General features: G+C 41.9%; 1 protein-coding gene and 1 pseudogene across 2 annotated transcripts in view; both read left to right on the top strand.

The window, feature by feature from the left end:
* The window catches only part of RIOK3 (RIO kinase 3), a 28158-nt gene extending 23275 nt beyond the window's left edge, over nt 1-4883 (top strand). The window contains exons 11-13 of one of the 2 annotated variants that reach the window (XM_010335506.3): nt 11-100; nt 1381-1488; nt 2918-4883. In XM_010335506.3, the coding sequence (XP_010333808.1) occupies nt 11-100; nt 1381-1488; nt 2918-3025 (306 nt within the window). In that variant the 3' untranslated portion in view covers nt 3026-4883. The remainder of the gene's footprint in view (nt 1-10; nt 101-1380; nt 1489-2917) is intronic. The other variant, XM_074383680.1, reaches the window with a different exon arrangement.
* A 669-nt stretch (nt 4884-5552) lies between these two features.
* On the top strand, nt 5553-6649 carry LOC120361644 (non-histone chromosomal protein HMG-14 pseudogene; annotated as a pseudogene).
* Nucleotides 6650-18152: the final 11503 nt, after the last annotated feature.

The following is an 18152-nucleotide window of genomic DNA, read 5'->3' as shown; positions in this document are numbered from 1 at the left end:
ATTGAAATAGGTCTGGTTGATTGATGTCAGTCAGTCAGTGGAACCTACCCATCCTCATGGCCTGGAGTTCTTGTTCCGGGACTGCAGGAATGTCTCGCAGGTAAATGTGTAAACCAATATGCCTTTTTTTGTTGGCTGTAACAGCTGCAGATATATTCTCATTCCTAAGATAAGTAAGAGGACCATATTCTTAGAAATTGAAGGAAGGGATACTGGCTGCTTTCAGGACAAGGACAAGGATATAAAGATCAATTTGTCAAATTTCATTTTTGCAAGCATTTGATTCCATGTCTTACAGTTAGGTAAAATATTCGAGGCATGGTGGCTCACACCTGTAATTTCAGCACTTTGGGAGGCCAAGGTGGGTGGATCACTTGATGTCAGGAGTTAAAGAACAGCCTGGCCAATGTGGTGAAGCCTCATCTCTACTAAAAATACAAAATTAGCCTGGCATGGTGGCAGGTGCCTGTAATCCCAGTTACTCGGGAGGCTGAGGCAAGAGACACGCTTGAACTTGGGAGGCAGAGGTTGCATTGAGCCAAGAACGTGCCACTGCACTCCAGCTAGCCTGGGCAACAGCAAGACTCCATCTCAGAAAAAAAAAAAAAAGGTCAAGGAAGAAGTGAGTGTTTTGGCTCCTTATATTTAAGCAGTCAAGTAGACATTTAATGTGTGCATAGTGGTTAAACAGAAGCTGGTATATAGTGTGCCTGCATGCTTGCTGCCATTGTTACCATTAAAAGAGGGACAGATTCCATTGTGGGACAGTGTCTGATGACTGCCACTATGAAGCAGGGTAAAAAGATTAGGTAGATAATAACTAAAAGGTTAGTTTATTTTATATATATATGCATATATATATATATATATATATATATATAAATGTGTGTGTATATATATGTATATTGGGGAAGGTAAAAGTCGGTAAGCACAGGGTTGGGTAATACTTGTTTGGCATTTCTAAGGGAAATGAATTGTTGGCAGTAGATTTGGGTAGGAAAGATCTGTCTAAAGCATAGAATAGCTTCATATTGGACATAACCTCTGGGCCTGCTTGAAATTTTTAATTCATGGAGTTTAGTGAAAGCATTCTCTTTACATATTCAAAGCAATGCCAAGTGGTTTTATATATACCACTCATTTTTATAGCTATAGGAGGTACAGTGGGATGAACTAAATTCAGAAGGCAGAGTGGATATGTGAGAGGATGAAAAGCAACTAGAACCTGAAAATAGTCCAGCTTGGAATTAGGAAAATTGATGGTTGAAAAATGATGGAAGGAATGTAGTGGTGTCTTTTTATAAATATACTTCTTCTGTTTTTAGTTTAAAGAGAACCTTGCTAGTACTTCTTACTGACGTTCTTGTATTTCCGTACTAGTTTTTCCAGAAAGGAGGAGTCAAGGAAGCCCTTAGTGAACGAGAACTCTTCAATGCTGTTTCAGGCTTAAACATCTCAGCAGATAATGAAGCTGATTTTTTAGCTGAGGTATGTGAGAAACAGCTGTTTTTCACCTTGCTGGTCATGCAGAACTGCGTACAGGAGATAACTGAAATGCAGAGCTAGTTTTATCCGCCCTTTCCCCCAAAATGAAATTAATTTGAGATTTTTCTTTCCTTGAGATGTTTTTGTTTGTTTTCATTCTTTCTTTCTTTTTTTGTTTTGAGTCTTGTTTTGTCACCCAGGCTGGAATGCAGTGGCGTGATCTCGGCTCACTGCAACCTCCATCTCTCGGGTTCAAGTGATTTTCCTGAGTCAGCCTCCCGAGTAGCTGGGATTACGTGTGTGTGCCACCATGCTTGGCTAATTTTTGTCTTTTTGGTAGAGTGGGGTTTTGCCATGTTGGCCAGGCTGGTCTTGAACTACTGGCCTCAAGAGATCTGCCCACCTCAGCCTCCCAAAGTGCTGGGATTACAAGTGTGAGCCACTGCACCTGGCCTGTTTTTGTTTTTTTATATACTTAAAATTCAGAATACACACACAGCAAAACATTTATTCGAAGAGGGCACCATTTGGTTAAGATGGGCAAACTGCATGTTTCCAGTAGACTCCTATTTCCCTTATTTAATGAATGAGGAAGATGATACAAAAAGCAGTAACATGTGGTCCCTGCCCTTTACTGAACATAGAAAGTTAGAAGTGGCCATCCTTGGAACTACTCAGTTATTATAATATCAGATCTAGAGAACCATGAAAAAGCTTTCTCCAGAGAAAGTCTCTTAAAAATAAACAAAATCTGAAAGGTGAAATAGCAGTTAATTATTCCCAACATTATACCAAAGCAGAGAGGGATTGCTGAGTCTGTTCCAGAACTCCCTAGGAGGACTTGAGTTTGGTTAAGCTGTGCTGGCAACTAAGGCTAGAAAGAAATAACAGAAAGGTGGTAAATTCAGCCTCCAGCACAATACAGTTAATCAGTAAGTAAGTAAGTGATACTGTTATTTGATGAATGGTAGAATTTTCTTTTTCCTGTTTCCTGAATGTTTTATAGAATACATTTTAAATCATAGCTGATTCCAATTGCTAGTTGGATAGTTAATTTTGACCCTTGTAATATAATCAAGTAAAAAAGATACATACATATGACTATATGTATACACGTGCACACACACACACACACACACACACACACACGTACACACACGTATATAGTAATTTCAACTCAAGCAATCATTAGGAATAACCTAGTGTGTAAGAGAGTAAAAATTACTGGCCCAGCCAGGCATGGTGGCTTACTCTTGTTATCCCAACACTTTGGGAGGCCAAGGTGGGAGGATCTCTTGAGCCCAGGAGTTTTAGACCAGCCTGGGCAACATAGACTCCAAAAAAAAAAAAAAAAATTACTAGCACAATCTAAAATATGGCTTCTGTGAAAAGTTGGATTTTGACAAATGGATTCAATGTATTAATTTTGTAGATAGAAGCTTTGGAGAAAATGAATGAAGATCACGTTCAGAAGAATGGAAGGAAAGCTGCTTCGTTTTTGAAAGATGATGGAGACCCACCAGTACCATATGATGAATAGCACTGATACCCACTGCTTCACTGTTAACACACACACCAGTGATTGTCAGCTGCCAATAGCAAATGAAGTTATGGGTGACCCGAAATACCAAAACATGAGGAGTGGACAATGGTGCTTATGTGCTTTTCCCCCCTTGTAACCCATGTGCCAGATGTGTGGAATTTTTAGCTCAGCATTGAGAGAATAAAATGTCACTACCTCTCATCTTATAAACAGGAAAATATAATTCTTTAACAGCTATTGGTTATCTGGCTGAAATAGACCTTATTTTATGTGACTTGTGGTATAAAATGTCTTGATTAATTTTTTAAACTTAGGTAACATTTCCAAATATGGGAGGAAAGGACAGATGTGTTTACAAGGGAGGGTCTCATTACAACATATTTGCTTTATTCACCTCCCTGTTTAGTGTTGAGTCTTTCCTTGAAGATTTTATTGGCCCAGAATTAGCCTTTCTCAATTACGTTTCCAGACTGTGACCATTATTCTAAAGGAAAATATATGTTCTTTATTGGGTAGAACAAATGGAAATTTGGTTTCAGAATGGCTGACAGAAATAGACATAAGCAATGTAATTTTTGTTGATATATCATGAACAGAATTCTTTTTCCATACTTATATCTAAGAAAATGCATCATAGGTTTCTGAAAGAGATAAATATATAACAGCTTTTTAACTATCCAGTTAGCTTTCAGTTTTTCTACATTTAGGTAAAATGATTAGGATATAACTCATGGTGTGGCTGATCTACATTTACCATAAAAATGTAAATTATTTGGAAGGACAGAATATAAGATTTAACCATGTTTGACATATTTTAGTTAATGAAGCAAAATTTAGTTTAATTTCACTAAAACTGTGTACTTGATTGATTTTTCAGAGAAATATAGCAAATTAATTAGAAATACTAAATAATCAGAGGATGAAAACTATGTATAAAACAATTTAGGAGCCAGGAGTGGTGGACCACACCTGTAATCCCAGCACTTTGGGAGGTTAAGGCGGGCAGATCACTTGAGATCAGTAGTTCAAGACCAGCCTGGGCAACATGGTGAAACCCTGTCTCTACTAAAAATACAAAAATTAGCTGGGTGTGGTGGCACTTGCCTATAATTCCAGCTTCTCAGGAGGCTGAGACAGGAGAATTGCTTGAACCTGGGAATCGGAGGTTGCATTGAGCCGAGATCATGCCACTGCACTACAGCCTGGGTGACAGAGTGAGACTCTGTCTCCAAAAAAAAAAAAAAAAAACCAATTTGGATACCAAATTAACCAACTAATTTGAGCTATCTGGCCTTACTTTTAATAGTTTTTAGTACAGGCTGGACACTACTTTTAAAAAAGCAATCACTGTACTAGGAAAGTTTATTAGCTTTGTTAGGACTGAAGTTCATTAACTTCAGTGTAATCATTCCTCCTATTACTGAAATCAGATTGGAACCACTAAAGATCCAAACTTTCTGTCTGGTAATAGAAAGTAAAAATCTAGACATCCTTTACAGTTGAAAGCTGTTTTTAACATTATGTTAAAATGCCAAATATGTTCTTTCTAGAAAAATATTTATTTTTGTTTTTGTTGGATAGCTTTTAATTGCATTTCAGTGAAGTGTGATTTTGGGTAGATGCTCATTACATTTTTGGAAGGTTTATTATTCCAAAATAAAGATTTAGATGACTGGTGATATTGGCTTTACAGAAATTTCAGAGATCTAATTTTTAAAACCATTAGCATTTAGAACTTTTTTTTGTTTTCTGACATATTCTGACAAAGAGCAGCAAACCACTGCTGTATGGCATTCTTGGAGTGTGCTATGAATGTGCTTTTTAAGAAATTAAAAATGAAGAGATCATTTTAAAATTGGTTATTTGTGTGGTGTCTTCCTGTTCCTTATATTAACTTACGTCCTGGTACCAACTTGCCCTTTCTGTGTAAAGTTAAGCAATATTATTTTAAGTAGGTTATTCCCCCTCAACTTCTCATAGTTAGATTTCAATCTCAAATGGCCTACTTCACATTGCAAATAGGTTTTCACCCCCCTTATAGGTTAGAGAGTAGATTTTTTTTTTTTCATAGTAGAAAAAGAAAGTACAAAATACTGGTTTGCTAAGTAAATAAAAAATCAAATACAGGCTGGGCATAGTGGCTCACACTGATAATCCCAACACTTTGGGATTCTGAGGCAGGAGGATCACTGGAGCCTAAGAGTTTGAGACCATTCTGAGAAACATAGCAAGACCTCATCTCCACAAAATATTAGATGGGTGTAGTGGCACATGTCTCTGGTCTCAGCTACTTGGGAAGCTGAGGCAGGAGGATTCTTTGAGCTCAGGAAGTCACGTTTGCAGTGAGGCTATGATCACACGACTACACTCCAGCCTGGGTGACAGAGAGAGACTTGGTCTATAAATACATAAATACATAATAAAATTAATGGAAAATATATAAAATACGGATATAGGGATATTTTGCCTCACATCAAAATAAGGAGGACTATAGATAATTTTTATTTCCACAAGATAATTACCAGTTTCCTTTTCATAAAAATTAGTTTTTCTTACAAAAGTAAGACATTTATTTGAATTTAAATATTATAGGAATTTAGAAATGTTCAAGTAAAAGTCCCTTGGCCAGGCACGGTGGCTCAGGCCTGTAATCCCAGCACTTTGGGAGGCCAAGGCAGGCAGATCACCTGAGGCTCAGGAGTTCAAGACCAGCCTGGTCAACATGGTGAATCCTTGTCTCTACCAAAAATACAAAAATTAGCCAGGCATGGCGACAGATGCCCGTAATCCCAGCTGCTTGTGGGAAGCTGAGGCAGGAGAATTACTTGAACCCAGGAGGCAGAGGTTGCAGTGAGCCGAGATCATGCCATTGCACTCTAGCCTGGGCAACAGAGTGAGACTCTTTTTTTATTCTTTTCCAATTTGTTTCTAATGTAAAATAATACAAGGTTGCATTTGAAACAGCATTACTTTTACCATCCTAAGTGTTCCAACTTTCTCCCAGATTTGGCTAGCTTTTTGAGGAGTTAAGATCAAATTCAGTAGATAAGAAAGTGGCAGATGTAGGAGGGGAAGGTGGGGTATTCAGAATAAATGAGCGAGCTACTACTGATAGCTCTATAAACTTAAGGGAAAAAATGTCTGTACCACAGGTCTCGGCAGCTTGGGCAGTGGGAGGAGCAGCAGCAGCTGGTGAGCCCAGCTTCCAGAAAGCTCTGGTTTCGCCACTGCCCACAGGCACCCGGCAGGCACCCTTCTCACCACCAACATGCCCAAGAGGAAGGTCAGCTCAGCCAATGGGGCCGTGAAGGAAAAGCCCAAGAGGAGGATTGGCACAGTTGTCTGCTACCCCTGCTCCTGCAAAAGTAGAAACGAAGCCCAAAAAAGGCAGCAGGAAAGGAGAAATCTTCAGAAATAAAAGTGCAAACAAAAGGGAAAAGGGGAGCAAAGGGAAAACGGGCTGAAGTGGCTAACCAAGAAACCAAAGATTTAACTGCAGAAAATGGAGACGAAACTGAGCAGAGTCCCGTCTCTGATGAGCAGGAGGGAGAGAAGTCAAGTGTGATTAATGTGACGTACCATATCTTACCCGTGGTCCCTGTCTCTCGTCTTGTACAATAGGAGGATTTTTTTTTTTTTTGAGATAGACTATTGCTGTGTCGACCAAGCTGTAATTCAGTGGTGTCATCTCGGCTCACCGCAACCTCTACCTCCTGGGTTCAAGCGATTCTCCTGCCTCAGCCTCCTGAGTAGCTGGGATTACAGGCACCTGCCACCATGCCTGGCTAATTTTTGTATTTTTAGTAGAGACTGGGTTTCACCATGTTGGCCAGGTTGGTCTCAAATTCCTGAGCTCAAGTGATCCAACCGCACCCTGCCGGTTTTTGTTCTTTTCAAAGTCAGTTCAAATTATGTACTTGAAAATGGTTATGAAACAAAATAGAAAGGAACCAGTAAATAGGGCAGACAGATGTAAAGAAATTACAGATATAAAGACGTGTTTTTGGTAAGGAAGTTTATAAAGGAAAAAATTTATATAAAAAAGAATCTTGTATAGTAAATTCTTGTTCTAAAATAAAATGATTGTTTAGGAAAGAAGGAAGTTTAGGATGAATCAGAAATGATTGTTTTGATCCCATGTTTTGAGCCTTTTAACATCTTTAAAAAACATCCTCAAAATCAAAATTTTAAATTATGTCTCAGACTTAGTCTTATTGCTGGGGATTATTAAAGCTATAAAAATTAATCACTATAAGATCAAGGCCATAGAATCTTTTTACAGCTTTCAATCAGACCATGAACTCCAGTATCATGAACTCCGGTATCACCACCTCTAGCCCCTTAAAAAGGTTCTTCGCCGAGCACAGTGGCTCATGCCTATAATCCCAGCACTTTGGGAGGCTGAGGCAGGTGGATCACAGATCAAAAGATGAAGACCATCCTGGCCAACATGGTGAAACCCTGTCTCTACTAAAAATACAAAAATTAGCTGGGTGTTGTGGTGAGCACCTGTAGTCCCAGCTACTTGGGAGGCTGAGGCAGGAGAATTGCTTGAACTCAGGAGGCAGAGGTTGCAGTGAGCCGAGATTGTGCCACTGTACTCCAGCCTGGCAACAGAGCAAGACTCTGTCTCAAAAAAAAAAAAAAAAAAAAAAAAGTAAATTTCTTATCAGGTGCTATTAATCCTTGTGCTGTTAAGTTACAGGTCTTTGCCACCTGGATGCCCTGATCTCATCTGAAGCAGGCACTGACTCCTGCCGGTATCTGACGCCAAACTCAAGCTAACCAAAGCCTCATCTTTATACCTGGGCAGAGGTGACAATCAAAGTAAACTGCTTTCATGAGACAGAGCGACAGGTCTGTATTCAAACCATTAAAATTCCTTTAATAATTTTCCCTGTATCTGAATTAGTAATTTACTCTATGCCTTCGTACTAAATAACTTAAATATCTAGCTGCCTGTGAACTTGCTTTCCTGTCATTTTCAAAACTAGACAGGGCTTGTGACCTTTTTGTTTAAAATATTGTCAATTCTTTACATTTTGTTTTACCTCCAGAATTTGAAACTATTCAATCCTTCCAGTCCCTGGGCTATCACATGAGATTGTAAGGGTCAGTTCTGAGGGCTAAAATTAATCGACACCCCCAGATCAAGAATGGGCACACAGACACCTCAACAGCTCAACAACACACTTGTGTTTTGTATAGCAAATTGCTGCATGCCCAAATGACAGTAGCTCAGTGCATAGAATTTATCAGTAAGTCCATTTTATAACCTTGCCTTTTGGCTTTTGGCTCTTATATTGCTCGAAAGGGGTTTTAAGGTTAATGAGTGCCTGCCCACCTCCATTCCCATCTGGTCTAGAATGTTTAATTCGCAATAAGGTTTTTTGACTCTAAGTCCCATAGAGGCACCACTAGGGGACACGAGAGATCCAGGGCCAGTAACATGCCATGCAGCACCAATATGGGCCGAAGTAAAAGCTTGGCCATCAACATCACCCTCCTGGGATACATGGACAAAAAAAGAGAAAATAAAAACTAAAAAAAAAACCCATATAAGTCCCCAACAAAATGGCTCTCCCTCTTGGCCAAAGGGAATCCAAACAACAGCAACCACAACAGCCTGAAAACCTAGTTCAGGCCATGACAGGAAGCTGGGAGTCAGTCAGGCCTCACCATACCTTCCCCCACTTTGGAATTCAGGCACAACTGACCAAGCAAAATGGCTTCACACCTTTGGAAAGGAAAACCTTTCAGCTGCTTTCATAGGGAATGCTGTTAAGGCTGCTCTACTTTCTATTACCTGGTTTTTACCACTTTTAGGCCTGTTAATGGTGATCTTATTATTGTTAATATCTGGCCCATGCATATTCAATTTCCTTATAAAGTTTGTATCTTCTAGGTTACAGCAGTTCCACGTAAAGATGACGGTGATCCGAGGATTCCGGCCAATTCCTGTCTCAGCATGGGACTCTCCTGCTGATGCTGGGGACCCTAAGACCAGGCAGCCGGAGATTTCCAATCCTTTGGTAGGCAGGGCCAGCACCCTTAAATCAGCAAGAAGAAGACACAGACGACTGACCTCCTTCCTCATCAACTGTTAAAAATAAGGGGTGGAAATCTCTGAAGGGGCACTGAGGTAGGAAAAGCACTGGGTGCTTGCAGGAGGACGGAAGAATCCAAACAAGAGCTCGAACAAGAGCTAGGCAAAGAAACTGCAGGATAACAGAAAACCCAAAATGAGGAGAAGGCTGGTTGCAGTGGCTCACACCTGTAATCCCACCACTGTGGGAGGCTGAGGAGAACAGATCACCTGAGGTCAGGAGTTCGAGACCAGTCTATGCAATATGGTGAAACCCTGTCTCTACCAAAAATACTAAAAAGTTAGCTGAGGCCGGGCTCGGTGGCTCAAGCCTGTAATCCCAGCACTTTGGGAGGCCGAGGCGGGTGGATCACGAGGTCAAGAGATCGAGACCATCCTGGTCAACATGGTGAAACCCCGTCTCTACTAAAAATACAAAAAATTAGCTGGGCATGGTGGCACGTGCCTGTAATCCCAGCTACTCAGGAGGCTGAGGCAGGAGAATTGCCTGAACCCGGGAGGCGGAGGTTGCGGTGAGCCGAGATCGCGCCATTGCACTCCAGCCTGGGTAACAAGAGCAAAACTCCGTCTCAAAAAAAAAAAAAAAAAAAAAGTTAGCTGAGCATGGTGACGCATGCCTGTCATCCCAGGTACTCTGGAGAATCGCTTGAGGCCAGGGGACAGGGGTTGCAGTGAGCCAAGATCATGACACTGCACTCCAGCCTGGGCAACAGAGTCAGGGTGACATGTCTACGACTCTTCGGGGCAAACCCAAATCAAGGAGAAAAGGGGTGGTACCTGGGGCTGGGAGGTGGAGAGGGGGGCCTGAAATCCCCCCTCTTCCAGAATAAGTAAGGATTATTCCACCCCCTAATTAAAGAAACAGCCACAAAATTAGAAACCCAGACTCCTTTGTGTGTACTCATTCTCACCAACATGCCTGCACTTCTCTCTTCACTGAGTACTGTCACTTTGCAATAAAAGCTTCTTGCATGTCCCGTCATTCTGACTTATCCCTGAATTCTTTCTGGAAAAGGTGTCAGGAACCTGGAAAACAACTGGGGTGAGGATCTCACCAGCATCTGGAGACCCTCCTGAACGTTCCGGCAACAGTAAGGGAAAAAAGCAGAAATCACCCGTAGTACAAGACAACCGCCATATACATTACTCCTGACACTTGTTATATACGTATGTACATGCAGATGTGGAAAGAAACATGCATTCAGGCCCGGCGCAGTGGCTCATGCCTGTAATCCCAGCACTGGGAGGCTGAGGTGGGTGGATCACCTGAGGTCAGGAGTTCAAGCTCAGCATGGCCAACGTGGTGAAACCCCGTCTCTACTAAAAATACAAAAATTAGCCGGGCATAGTGGTGCACACCTGTAATCCCAGTTACTCGGGAGGCTGAGGCAGGAGAATCACTTGAACCCAGAGGGGGCAGAGTTTACAGTGAGCCGAGATCGCGCCACTGCACTCCAGCCTGGGCCAAAAAGCGAAATTCCATCTCAAAAAAAAAAGAGAGAAACATGCATTCAAACATAAAATGCTTCTGAAATGAAAAAGCAGTTTCCAAAACAGTGACACATAGTCAAGATTTGCCAGCAAATACATACTTTAGAAATAGCTCCTCTTTGTAAAAATTATTCGTCTTCATTTTAAAACAAAAAGGAATTTAGAAAGTTTAAAGAACAAAATAAAAGTCACCTGAAAACATGGCAAGCAGTGGGAAGCACTATACAAATTTTGCTACGTATGCCTTCAGACATCTGTCATAAGAGTCTGACCAAGACTATAAAACAAAAACTAAAGCAAACACAACTCAGAAAAACAGGAAAGTGGAACTGAAAATAAAAATAAACAGAAAAGTCTATGTGTTGTTTTAGGTTTTAGAAACTGTCGGACACACAGTTTAAGCCACTATAAAAGGAAAACAAGTATGTCAAGTGCTTATCTTAAACACCAGGAGTTAATATACTGAGTTTTCGGTGGCTCTGGAAACACGGGCTCATGTTGAAATAAGGAACAAGAAGAAAAACAAACTAATGAACTTGGTGCTGATTCAGTAACCCCAGGAGCGGGCAGGGCAGCCAGGTGGCCCTAATCCATCATGGGTACAGCTGATTTGAGGCTGCACTTCAGTTTCCTCCTGCCTACTTCAGTTGACCTGTTCCTAGCTAGGAGGCCCCTGCGGGGCCCCAGGACTGCCCTAGCAGGCTCATGCACCCCAGATTTTACCATCCCAGTCCTGAATTTGCCTTAAAAACGTTTTCTCAGTTTTTCAGCTTCTTAGCTTTCCCTTTCTGTTCAGCATCTCGACCTCTTAGTCACTGCCTTCAAAGCAGCAAGTTCATTGTGGAGCAAAATGGCAGCAAATGGCAGCCTCTGGCTGGGTGAAGTGGCTCATGCCTGTAATCCCAGCACCATGGGAGGCTAAGGCAGTTGGATCACTTGAGGTCATGAGTGCGAGACCAGCCTGGCCAACATGGTGAAACCGTGTCTCTAGTAAAGATAGAAAAAAATTAGCCAGGTGTGGTGGCACGTGCCTGTAATCCCAGCTACTCAGAAGGCTGAGGCAGGATAATTGCTTGAACCTGGGAGGCGGAGGCTGCAGTGAGCCGAGATCAAGCCATTGCACTACAGCCTGGGCAACAGGGCAAGACTGTCTCAAAAAAAAGTGAGCCTCTCCTTTCCAGGCTTCCTTTTCTACAGAATCACGGCTTCTCAGGTTCTAGCTGCCTTGGTATCTCTCCAGTGTCTTCAGGAAAGGTAAAAGAACTAACTGCCTTCATCATTAATGAAAACGAAGATCCTAATTAATTTGCTCATTGTCGTTTCATATTCTAATGTTTCCGGGTTCCACATGCACCAAAACTTGAGGAATCATGAGAAAAGCTTTTATTTTTTTATTAAAAAAACTTTTATTAGTTTATTAACAGTTCATATTCAGGTTTGAATTTTACAACTAGTGGTCCCCATGTGTTTGTCTGTGAACAGGTGTCAGTTTGACAGCAAATAATCACTTAAGGAGTTTACTAAAAATATACATTCCCAAGCCAGGAGGTGAGAATAGGACACAGGAGACTGAATTTTAAGAAATAGCACTTTTTTCCCTCTTTCTTTCTTTTTTTTTTTTTTTTTTTTTGAGATGGAGTCTTGCTCAGTCACCCAGGCCATAGTGCAGCGGCACAATCTCAGCTCGTCGCAATTTCTGCCGCCTGAGTTCAAGTGATTCTCCTGCCTCAGCCTCCTGAAAAGCTGGGATTACAGGTGTGTGCCACTACACCAGGCTAATTTTTGTATTTTTAGTAGAGATGGGGTTTCATATGTTGAACAGGCTGGTCTTGAACTCCTCACCTCAAGTGATCCACCCACCTTGGCCTCCCAAAGTGCTGGGATTACAGGCATGAACTCACTGTGCCAGGCCAGAAATAGTACTTCTGATGCTCACTAAAGTCTGGTGGTGGGGGGGGAGGGGCACTACTAACCCTGAAATGCAATGAAATTAAAAAGCCCATTGCTGGTTGTCAACTCAATATTCATTTCCATCTTCTTCCCTAATAAAATCTCCAGTTTTCTACAGGGCATGATATACTCAGCTACAAACTTCCTTTCCCAAACTCTCTTGCAGCTAGGGTGGCTACTAGACATAATGTTGGCCAATAAGATGAAACAGAGGTCATGGGGTGAGAGCCCCTAAGAAAGCTCTTTTGCTCTTCACCCTTCCCCTTCTTCCTGCCTGGCGACTGTGGGCCCCATATGAGAAGCAAGCATCCATCTTGCAACTAGGAAGTGATGAGCGTGAGTGGAAGTCACACTCAAGGAATGGATGGCTAAGGGGAGCGAAAGAAGGAGTGTGGATCCTTGAGGCATCATGGAACCTCAGTAACAGGCCTGGACGGATTGCCTGCAGACTTCGTACTCCTGGAGAAGCAATAAAGTCCTGTTTGGTTGTTACTGTGAGTTGCTATTTCTTGTGGTTACTTTCAGTGAATGTAATTCCAGCTGATACAATAGCTGGATGATCAAGACATGGACTAAGATGGAACCATAAAAGACCCAGAATAGCCAAAGCTAGCCTAAGGAAAAAGAGCAAAATTGAAGAAATCACATTATCTGACTTCAAATTATACGACAGAGCTATAGTAATCACAACGGAATGGCACTGGCATAAAAACAGACACACAGACCAATGGAACAGAATAGAAAACCCAGAAATCAATTCGCACACCTAAAGTGAACTCATTTTTGACAAAGGTGCAAAGAACGTAACACTGGGGAAAGGGCAATCTCTTCAATAAATGATGCTGGGGAAACTGGACATCCACATGCAGAAGAATGAAATTAGATCCCTATCTCTCACCATATACAAAAATCAAATCAAAATGGATTAAAGACTTAAATCCAAGACCTCAAACTGTGAAACTACTACAAGAAAATGTTGGGGAAAATCTCCAGGACATTGGTCTGGGTAAAAATTTCTTGAGTAATTCCCCAAAGCACAAGTAACCAAAGCAAAAATGGACAAATGGAATCACATCAAGGTAAAAAGCTTCTGCACAGCAAAGGAAACAATCAACAAAGTGAAGAGACAACCCACAGAATGGGAGAAAATACTACCCATCTGACAAGGGATTAATAACCAGAATATATAAGGAGCTCAAAAAACTCAATAGGAAAAAACCTAGTAATCTGATTTTTAAAATGGGCAAAAGGGCCAGGCACAGTAGCTCCTGTGTGTAATGTCAGCTTGTTGGGAGGCTGAGGCAGGAGGATCATGAGGCTAGTAGTTCAAGACCAGCGTGACCAACATGGGAAAACCCTGTCTCTACCAAAAATACAAAAATTAGCCAGCATGCTGGTGCACCCCTGTAGTCCCAGCTACTCAGGAGGCTGAGGCAGGAGAATCACTTGAACCAGGGAGGTGGAGGTTGCAGTGAGCCAAGATGGTACCACTGTACTTCAGCCTGGGTGACAGAGTGTGACTTTGTTCCAAAAAAAAAAAGGAAGGAAAAAATATGGTGCATATACACAACGGAGTACTATTCAGCCATAAAAAGAATGAGAGCTGGCCAGGCATGGTGGCTCATGCCTATAATCCTAGCACTTTAGGAGGCTGAGGTGGGAGGATCACTTGAACCCAGGAATTTGATACCAGTCTGGGCAACATGGTGAAACCATGTCTCTACAAAAAACAAAAAAAATTAGAGGGGCATGGTGTCGTGCCTGTGGTCCAACCTACTTAGGACGCTGAAGTAGAAGGGTCACCTGAACCATGATTGTACCACTGTACTCTAGCCTGAGTGACAGAGAAAGACTCTGTCCAAAAAAAAAGAAAGAAAAAAGAAAAAAAGGGCTAGTGCCCTTTTCGGCCTTAACCCACCTGTACCCAGGTGATTTTTTTGAAAATTTATTTAAAAAAAAAAAAAAAAGGAAGGCCAGGCGCGGTGGCTCAAGCCCGTAATCCCAGCACTTTGGGAGGCCGAGGCGGGTGGATCACGAGGTCGAGAGATCGAGACCATCCTGGTCAACATGGTGAAACCCCGTCTCTACTAAAAATACAAAAAAATTAGCTGGGCATGGTGGCACGTGCCTGTAATCCCAGCTACTCAGGAGGCTGAGGCAGGAGAATTGCCTGAACCCGGGAGGCGGAGGTTGCGGTGAGCCGAGATCGCGCCATTGCACTCCAGCCTGGGTAACAAGAGTGAAACTCCGTCTCAAAAAAAAAAAAAAAAAAAAAAGAAAAGAAAAGAAAAGAAAAAAAAGGAAAAGAAAAAATACAGAAAAAGAAAAGAAAAGAACAAGATACTATCATTTGCAACAACGTGAATGGAAGTGGAGATCATTAGCAGGATAAATAAGCCAAGCACAGAAAGACAAACCTCACAGGTTCTCTTATTTGTGGGATCTAAATTGAACTCCTGGAGGTAGAGAGTAGAAGGATTGTTACCAGATACTACGAAGGGTAGAAGGGGGCTGGGGGTGGGGGGAAGTGGGGGTTGCTAATGGGTGCCAAAAAACAATTTGAAATAATAAGACCTATTATTTAATAGTACAACAGTTACTTTTGATTTTTTAATTGTACATTTAACCGTTACTTTTAATCGTACATCGCACCACTGCACTCCAGTCATGGTGACAGAGTGACAGTCTCAATAAATAAATACATAAATAAAAATAAAAGTAACTAAGAGTATCAGCCAGGTGTGGTGGCTCACATCTGTAATCCCAGCATTTTGGGAGGCCAAGGCAGGCAGATCACTTGAGGTCAGGGGTTTAAGATCAACCTGGTGAACATGCTGAAATCCTGTCTCTACTAAAAATACCAAAAAAAGAACCAAAAACAATTAACTGGGTGTAGTGGCACGTGCCTGTAATCCCAACTACTTAGGATGCCGAGGCAGGAGAATCACTTCAACCCAGGAGGTGGAGGTTGCATTGAGCCGAGATTGTGCCACTGCACTTTAGCCTGGGTGACAGAGTGAGAATCTGTCTTTAAAAAAAAAAGAGAGAAGAAAAATATCTATAAGAATATACTTGGATTGTTTGTAATACAAAGGATAAATACTTGAGGAAATGAATACCTCATTCTCCATGATATGATTATTATGCATGGCATGCTTGTATCAAAACATTTCTTGTGTCCTATAAATATAAACACCTGTGCACCCACAAAAAGTAAAAATTAAAGAAAACATGGAACAAGAAACGAGAGGGCTTTGTGTAGAATGTCTGCAAAATGATGTGGAGTATACTATACAAACTCTATAATTAACAAAAACCTGGAAGATGCTGGGCACAGTATCTCATGCCTATGATGCTAGCACTTTGGAAGGCCAAGGTAGGTGGATCACTTGAGGTCAGAGTTCGAGACCAGCCTGGCCAACATGGTAAAACCCCATCTCTACTAAAAAATACAAAAATTAGCCAGGCATGGTCGCACATGCCTGTAATCACAACTACTCAGGAGGGTGAGGTACAGGAATCGCTTGAACCCAGGAGGTGGAAGTTGCAGTGAGCCAAGATCATGCCACTGCACTCCAGCCTGGGTGACAGAGCAAGATTCCATCTCAGAAAAAACAAAACAAAAACCTGGAAGAGCTTAAAGATACAATAAAAGCATAGTCCCTTTTATCAACAACCACAAAAAATGAAAGGCTACTAAAAACTTCAGGAAAAACAAGCCAAAAACTTATTATAGTTTGTTTTTTGTTGCTAACAGTATACAATAGACTGGGCAATTTATAAAGAAAAGAAATTTATTCCCTACAGTTCTGAAATCTGAGAAATCCAAGAGCATGGCACTGGCATCTTGTGAGGTCCTTCTTGCTGCATCTTTTTTTTTTTTTTTTTTTTTTTTGAGACAGAGTTTCGCTCTTGTTACCCAGGCTGGAGAGCAATGGTGCGATCTCAGCTCACCGCAACCTCCGCCTCCTGGGCTCAGGCAATGCTGCCTCAGCCTCCTGAGTAGCTGGCATTACAGGCACGCGCCACCATGCCCAGCTAATTTTTTGTATTTTTAGTAGAGACGGGGTTTCACCATGTTGACCAGGATGGTCTAGATCTCTTGACCTCGTGATCCACCCGCCTTGGCCTCCCAAAGTGCTGGGATTACAGGCTTGAGCCACCGCGCCCGGCTCTTGCTGCATCTTAACATGGTGGATGGTATCATGTGATGGGACAGCAAGAGTGTGTGTCAGGTCAGGTCTTTCCTTCTTTTCTCCCTCCCTCCCTTCCTCCCTCCCTCCCTCCCTTCCTTCCTCTCGCTCTCTCTTTCTTTTCCTTCCTTCCTTTCTCTCTTCCTTCCTTCCTCTCTCTTTCCTTTCTCTCTCTCTTTCCTTTCTCTCTCTCTCTTTTCTTTCTTTCCTTTCTTCCCTTCTTCCGTGCTTGCCTGCCTTCCTTCCTTCCGTCTTTCCTTTCTTTCCTTCTTTCCTTCTTTCTTTCTCTTTCTCTTTAGACAGAGTCTCACTCTGTTGCCCAGGCTGGAGTACAGTACAGTGGCACAATCTTGGCTCACTAAAACCTTCACCTCCTGAGTTCCAGTGATTCTCCTGCCTCAGCCTCCCTAGTAGCTGGGACTACAGGTGTGTACCACCATGCCCAGCTAATTTATTTGTATTTTTACTAGAGACTGGGTTTCAACTTCTTGGCCAGGCTGGTCTCAAACTCCTGACCTCTGGTAATCTGCCCTCCCTGCCCTCCCCAAATGCTGGGATTACAGGCGTGAGCCACCACACCTGGCCTCCTCCTTTTCTTATAAGGTCCCCCATCCCATCTTGGAGGCCCTACCATGATGACCTCATCTAATCCTAATTACCTCCCAAAGGCCTCACCTCCAAATACCAACAACATATGAATTTAGGGATTGAGTTTCCAACACATGAAATTTTGAGTACATGTTCAAATCATAGGAAAGCTGTATAAGAAAGTCAGCTTTTAGTAGAAGCAAACCAAAATGTAGCATGGTATTTGAGCAAATGATAGAGGATTTTGACCTTGACATTTGCAACATTCTCTTTCAAACAGTCAAGTTTAGTGACCAAAGATTACATTTCTTTTTCCAAAGACTCAATCATTCCATGGTTCTATATATTGTTAAAAATAATAGTATTTTTGGCAGGTGTGGTGGCTCATGCCTGTATTCCCAGCACTTTGGGAGGCTGAAGTGGGCGGATCACCTGAGGTCAGGAGTTAGAGACCAGCCTCGACAACATGGCAAAACCTTCTCTCTACTAAAAATACAAAAAATAGCCAGGTGTGGGGGCAGATGCCTGTAATCTTAGCTATTCAGGAGGCTGAGGCAGAAGAATTGGTTGAACCCAAGAGGCAGAGGTTGCAGTGAGCCAAGATCACGCCCCTGCACTCCAGCCTGAGTGACAAGAGTGAAAACTCCATCTCAAAAACAAACAAACAAAAATAATAGTATTTTTAACACTATATCCAAGATCAAGGTACCAGCTAAAAAGAAAAAAAGGGGAAAAAACCCCTTTTTTATTACTTTTTTTTAAAAGGTGTGGTCTTGTTGTGTTGCCCAGGCTAGTC

The sequence above is a fragment of the Saimiri boliviensis genome, chromosome 13, assembly GCF_048565385.1.
Source record: "Saimiri boliviensis isolate mSaiBol1 chromosome 13, mSaiBol1.pri, whole genome shotgun sequence".
In the NCBI taxonomy this organism is placed as follows: Eukaryota; Metazoa; Chordata; class Mammalia; order Primates; family Cebidae; genus Saimiri; species Saimiri boliviensis.
The sequence above is the reverse complement of the archived record's forward strand: the minus strand, read 5'-3'. Positions and strand labels throughout refer to the sequence as shown.